This window comes from Cylas formicarius, unplaced genomic scaffold (genome assembly GCF_029955315.1).
Source record: "Cylas formicarius isolate icCylForm1 unplaced genomic scaffold, icCylForm1.1 PGA_scaffold_8__14_contigs__length_24414737, whole genome shotgun sequence".
NCBI classification, from domain to species: domain Eukaryota; kingdom Metazoa; phylum Arthropoda; class Insecta; order Coleoptera; family Brentidae; genus Cylas; species Cylas formicarius.
Window position 1 is genome coordinate 16,830,009 of NW_026844361.1, and position 6,922 is coordinate 16,836,930.

A 6,922-nucleotide genomic window follows, 5' to 3' on the forward strand; every position below is an offset into this window, starting at 1 on the left:
ACACTGGATAATATTCAATTTCTATGCAAAGCGATACAGTAGAAGTATCAATTCAGCGTTGTAACCTGCTTATGCGCAGTTTGGTTGTATTGGTAGTCGTGCTACTGTGTTTGCGGCTGTTGTCTTCGTTGTTGGGTAGAACGTATAAATATGGAAAGAAGACATTGTGTGAACAATCCAAATAACTTTTGTCTATTTTAAAAAATGTCGCTTATCTTGATGTAAAAATTGGCGGCCAAGCCAAGTCCTGCGTTTCCTCATACTGTTTTTTCCGTTTGCGTTGAAACTGGCAAAAAGGTAAGAAGAAATGTTTAAGTTTTGGTGTTCCTATGGCATGGCGAGAGCCTGGGCATCACAGTAACGATTGTTATTTTTGTTCGTGAATTGTTCAAGGATTCAACAGAAAAAATAAGAAATAAAGTGTGTATCCCAATTTTGAGTCCTAGGTGTATCGATACCTACCGCCTCAAAACAACTAGAAAACGTCATATCATTCGAATCAGAGGAATCTAATTCCGACCCAGATCACTCAGATCTCATACCAGATTTCGGATGGCCCGAAGTGTTTAAACAGAGCGAATTAAATAATGTAATTAGAGATTTGCACCTTCCAAATGCTGCATCCGAATTGATAGCGTCCAGACTTCGTGACAAGCATTTACTGGTATCTGGCGTCACATAAAGCTTTTATCGGGATTGCGAAAAAGATGAATGGCGCATGTTTATTGACTTAAGTAGTTTAAAAGCCGTTGTATTGTACAATGGTAACGAACCGGCCTCGGTTCCCGTTGCACATTCGGTACATTTAAAAGAAACGTTTGAAAATTTAGAACATCTTTTGAAGAAAATAAGCCACCGAGAACATTAATGTGGTGACGTTAAAGTGCTGTGCTTGCTCCTAGGAAAACAGGGGGGTTATACAAAATTTTCATGCTTTATTTGTGAGTGGAATAGTCGGGCAAGAGATAGATATTAGACTCAAGTAGAATGGTCCTCTAGAACAAACTTTACACCTGGTAGCAAAAATGTATTAAGAGGTAGATTAGTTGACACCAAAAAAGTCTTACTGCCTCATCTTCATATCCAACTTGGCTTGATGAAGTAGTTTGTTGACAAAAATAACAAGATAAAAGAAGGCCGCACATAAGAACATTATGCAAAGACAAGGATTTTCAAAGCACAATGACCAATGTCGAGAAAAACGCCTAGGTTTCATTTAAAGAAGTAATTGGTAAGTTTCTTGGGAACTCCAAGAACGAAAACTACGAAAGTATTGTCTACGTTGTAATATGAGTTTGAAAGTGCATTGCCTGTTTTGGCACTTGAACTCTTGGAGCAGTTAGCGAAGAACAGGGAGAGAGGTTTCAATAGGACATTAAGGAAATGGAACGGCGATACCAAGGCAGATGGAGCATAACGATGATGGCGGACTACTGCTGAATGTTAAAACGGGATATGCCGTTAAAAACACACAGCCGGATGTTCGGACATCGCAGCTTTCTGGCAAAAAAACGAATATTTCACTCCAAAAATAAATTATTTTAGAAATATTTTTTTCCTTTAATATTTGGAAAAAAACCATACAAATACATACAAATAAATGCATGGAATTTTTGAAATTAGCTTACCAAAATTATATAAAATCAGTTTTTAAAATAAAAACATCTGTCAAAAAGTTTAATTTTGTAGACCTGTGTAATTGAAGATTGAATTAGTGTACTTTAAGCGGATTTGCACTCGAGTCGTCTTTCCTCGATGGCCTAGTGTTGCCCTTGTATGTGCTTCACCAAGCAGCTTTTGTATTTACTTTGAAAGTCGCACTTGTCGCACTTGTAGAGAGGCACCTCATTTTTGTGCACCATGGAATGTGATTTTAAATAAGACTTTCTAACGCATCGATAATCACACAACTCGCACTTGAATTTCCTCTCGCTGAGTGCAGAGTGCCGCCGATGGACGTGCTCCACCAAGCAGTTTTTATGTTTAGTTTGGTAATGGCAGTGGTCGCACTTATGTAGACGCACCTCGTCCGCATTTTTGTGCACCAAGGAGTGTTTCTTCAATTCAAAATTAGTAAGGAATCGATAATCACACGCGGGACACTCAAATTTTCTCTCGGTGACGACCGAATGCCGCCGCCGTAAGTGCGACAAAAAACTCGTTCTGTATTTCGTTTGGTACGCGCAGTCGTCGCACTTGTGTAGAGCCACTTCTTGTGGATTTTTATGAACTATGGCGTGTTGCTTCAAATCAGAAATAACAGCGCAACGGTAATTGCACGAATCGCACTTGAATATTTTTTCCCCGCCCACCACGTGCCGTCTTTTGATGTGTTTCAACAAGTTCTCTTTGTACTTGGTTTGGTAAACGCAGTTGTGACACTTATATAAAGGCACGTCGTCCGTATTTTTATGCACCGCACAGTGTCTTTCTAATTTGGATTTTTTGACGCCCGCATAATTACACAGATGGCACTTGAAATTTTTCGCCGAGTGCCGTTTCGAGTGATCCGCCAAATGTCCATTGACATTTGTTAGATAGTCGCAGTCGTTGCACTTATATGGGGGCACTTCGTACGCACTTTTACGAAGCACAACAGAACGTTTTCCTAAGCTTCCCTTAGGTCTCCCGCTGTTGGCACCGCTGCACTTTTTGGTCTCTACTAACAGTACCCTATTTTCTGAGGGGTCGCAATCGGGCAGCTGCTTCAAATCTAAAATTGAAATAGAGAAACATATTTTTATTTCCAGAAAAGTGCAAAACTTTCTCAAGGAAAAATTGAAAAAACCATATTTATTGTTTTTTTTTAATACTACTTAGATCTTTGTTGAGTTTACAGTATGTATATGCCGTTTATACTGTGCCTTGTCGCACTTTCTTGATGGCCGAGGAAGCTAGCTTAGCGACTTTCTTTCTACAACGGGTAGGTTTAACTACGGGGGGAGCCAGACGATACTCAAATTGAAAAATAGTGAAATCTTTTCGGAATATCTCCTCATGGACACTTACTCATAACAAAACAGAAATCTTTCAAAAACTAATATCACCGCTCAAAAATAGAATAGTACAGATCTGTTTGTCGCAAGGTCTTGGAGTGTATTCAAAGATACTTCGTTTGTACCGCCACCAAGTTGCTCTACGATCACGCATATACAGGGTGTCTCGAAATTAGTGATTGAACAGCATATTGTACGCCCAAAATAAGCAATATACACTATCAGACAAAAGTAGAGCAACATCTTCAAAAATAAGATATATTTAACACAAGTCCCAACATTATGATTATACATTGTATACAAATATAGCATACATTTGAGGACATTAAAGTAGGCTATGATTTATTGATGATCACGAAGATCAAAGAAGATTAGTAGCTTCAAAGTTGTTCAGTAGACGGCCAGCAAAAAAACCGCTAGTTTCAGCAAGAAACACAGCAGCAAGGTTGGCCTTTGCACGCCGGCATTTAAACTGGACCATCAATGACTAAAAAAAACGCGACATAAAATATTCAATTCTGATGGAATGCGATGTGTGAGACGGCCAATTAATACAAGGTTTAACCCTAAGTACGTAACACCTACAATTAAACATGGTAAAGGCAGTGTTTTTTATGGGGATGTTTCTCATGGAATGGAGTAAGTCCTATACACTTCATTAATGGGACAATGGATCGATTTGTTTATAAGGAGATTATGCAAAATATTATGGTCCCTTATGCAGAGTGGGAAATGCCGTTACGTTTTATTTTCCAACAGGACAATGATCCAAAACACTCTTCACAACTCGTTCAACAGTGGTTTGCAGAAAACAATGTTAAAGTTTTGCAGTGGCCGGCACAGTCGCCAGACCTCAACCCAATTGAAAATCTCTGGGAAGAAGTAGAACGTCGCATTTGTACACAAATGTTTCCAAATATACAATCGTTGATAGGTAAAATTAATGAAGTTTTGACAAATCTTCCAGAAAATGTCACTCAAAAGTTGATAGAGTTATTAGTTATAAATTAAGGCATAATTTTAATTATTATTATTGTACTAAAATGTGTGTTTAATGTTTTTTTTTAAAATAGGATACAACACAATATTGTTAAATACAACTTTTTGAAATAAAATAAAATAAAACACTGTTAAATACAATTTGTTGCTTTACTTTTGTCGCCTTCATTTTCGTCAAATTTTATATTATTATTTAGCTTTCACCAACTAACTTAAGGTACACCCAAAATGTTGTGAAATATAACATAGGAAAATTGAAAAGTAGGACTTGAACCATAATTGATAAGATTGTTATTTGGTTGTCAGCTTGACATTTATTGTGTTGTTTTGTTCTCAATGTCTCTTAAGTGTTTTTCTAATTTGGTTTTATATGTTTGGAGGAACTGCTCAACAATTACGTCCTGTGGGACACTTACGGGATACACTATATATAAGCAACTATTTACATAACATTTGCATATTTACGACACATTTATAGAAACGCCTTTTGTATTTAAAATTTTTCAATATACTCTTATGGATACCTAAAAGAATGCAGCAGTGAGCTACCCTGTATGTCTAAGATAAGTTTGGTAGTCTTTTCGAAATAAAAGCACTCGCAATGCTTTATGGAATCGAAAACGCCATTCTCTAAAGAGGTAGTAGAAAAAACTGAAATGGCGTATGGTTGAGTAAAACAGGAATTTGTACCCCTTAAAATTTCTGTATATTTGATGACAATTTGGCACATGTAATGATCTAACACAGGCAATAGGTTCCTTGATGCGCGAGAACGAATAAAAATGAGCCCACAACCCGGGTTGATATTTTATTTTCAAAAGAATTAATGGAGGCCTTTTTGTATAGTCTATCTTTTAAATGTAGAGAGCAATTAATCATCGAAAAACGGTTGAACTTATAAGTTTGAACCCCAAAAAGGGTTATGTTAATTTTCATTCTCTTGTAAAAAGTACCTACATGATTAATAAAATTTTAGGAACTAATAATAATATCACAGGTACAAATATAAAATATGAACTATTTTGTATTCATTTCTTCAGTAAATCTTTAGTTACTATTTATATAACTTATAGATCCCTCCAGAGTCGGTTAGTTATAAATCAAACTTCCCTTCTTCAGAGCCTAACTGAAACTGGCTTGTATTCTACCAATTAGTAAAAGGCAAACTTCTCGTATCTCAAACGGAATTTTATCTTTGACGGATCGAAGATGTTGGGATATTTTTGGAATAATGGAAATAATTGAAATCATATTAGGGCCTTTAAAAATGTCTTTCAACGCCCGGTATAGGTTTTGCATTAATTAAAAGAGGTGATATCTCTGAAATTATTATAGTTAGTTACTTAGAATCACCTACGTTCGTCGTACTATGTTTTCTCGTCGCCATTTCCATGTCGCCTTGAGTGCCTCTTCATGCTGTGCGTGTATACCGTTTGAAAATCACACCTTTCGCATTTATACAGACGCACTTCCTCGGGGTTTTTGTGCGCCACTTTCAAGTGCTTCACTAAATGATATTTGATTTTAGTCTCATATTCGCAATTGTAGCACCTGAACAGAGATACTTCGTCCGGATTTTTGTGCACCACGGAGTGCATCTTCAAATTTACTTTCGTATAACATCGGAAATCACATAAGTCGCACTTGAATGATTTCCCGTTGTCGCCCAAATGTCGCTGCGTGTGCAACAACCACGCCCTTTTGTATTTGGTTTGAAAATCACAACGGCTGCACTTATGTAAGATCACATCATCGGAACCTTTATGCGTTAAAGAGTGTTTTTTTAAATTTATTAAATTACTACCTAGGTATTCGCACACTTGGCACCTGTATGTTTGCCTGCTGATCCCCAGGTGTAATCTTTTGTGTTGCAGGAAACTCTCTTTGTATTTGGTTTGAAAATAGCACCTCTCGCAATTATATAGATGCACTTCCTCGGGATTTTTGTGCACTGTATTATTATGTCTCTTAAAAACGGACTTGTATTTGGATCGAAAATCGCATCTGTCGCACTTGTACATGGGCACTTCCTCCGGTTTTTTGTGCACCACGGAGTGTTTATTCAAAGTCGCTTTAGTGTAACATCGGTAATCACACAAGTCGCACTTGAAATTCTTCTCGCCCAGATCTCGTTTTTGCTGGTGTCGTTTCAAGTGCACCACCAAGTCACCTTTGCGTTTAGTTTCGTAATCGCAATGGTGGCACTTATATCGCGGCACCTCGTCCAAACTCTTGTGTCTCAGAGAATGTTTCTTCAGGTTGTCCTTCGCGTTGCTCCGATAATCGCATAAGTCGCACTTAAATCTTCGCTCGCTGTCGACACTGTCACACTTAACTTCTGATAGTACTACGGGCACCCTGTTCTGAGAGGGTACGCAATCGGACAGCGACTTCAAACCATCGTTGCGCACATCGCCGAGTTTCTCGTAAGAAAACGTATCTAGAACCGAAAGAGACATTTCTTTATTAAACAATTTCCTCAGACATGTTTCATAGAAAAAAAAATTAAATTTTAATTTAATAGATAAAACCAAAAGAATTTCACAGTAAAATATTTTGGATTGTAAACGTAATTTACTTTGCATTTAGACAATTATCGATATCGATTCATCTATAGGGGAAAGCTCGGGTGTAACAAATATACCTAACCCAAGGGAAGAGATAATATTTTTTTCCATCTTGGTAACTAAGAGATTTTTTCTCGTTGGCAACTCTCAAATGCGGCTGCTGCATGAGTGTTGTCTGTGGTACGTTTGGTTGCGTACATAAGCTTGAGATAATACTATATATAATATATATTTAAAAAGTTAGGTTAAGTCGGAGTGTTCAATTACTGCAAGAGAGAGTTATCTGTGCCTATTGTTACCGTATTCGTCGATCATCCCGTTTAGGCAGCTGCCCCGGAAGACCCAGGATGTCAGCAACAT

General features: G+C 37.5%; 1 protein-coding gene across 1 annotated transcript; it reads right to left on the bottom strand.

Annotated features, from left to right (window-relative positions):
* LOC132706480 (zinc finger protein 808-like) lies at positions 1–6,922 on the bottom strand. The gene is made up of 5 exons (XM_060677835.1): positions 6,862–6,922; positions 5,800–6,435; positions 5,457–5,754; positions 5,349–5,404; positions 1–2,713 (listed from the first exon to the last, which is right to left on the bottom strand). The coding sequence occupies exons 1-5, from the start codon at positions 6,920–6,922 to the stop codon at positions 1,761–1,763; spliced, it is 2,004 nt and encodes a 667-aa protein (XP_060533818.1). The 3' UTR covers positions 1–1,760.

Bases quoted from the DNA above. Each gene is read 5' to 3' on its own strand.
- LOC132706480 (XM_060677835.1), bottom strand. From the start codon at position 6,922: ATGTTGCTGACATCCTGGGTCTTCCGGGGCAGCTGCCTAAACGGGATG. The intron at 6,436-6,861 runs GTAACAATAGGC...TTTCGGTTCTAG, and splicing joins CGGGATGATCGACGAATACG to ATACGTTTTCTTACGAGAAA. The intron at 5,405-5,456 runs GTATAAATGCGA...CACAGCATGAAG, and splicing joins AACCCCGAGGAAGTGCGTCT to AGGCACTCAAGGCGACATGG.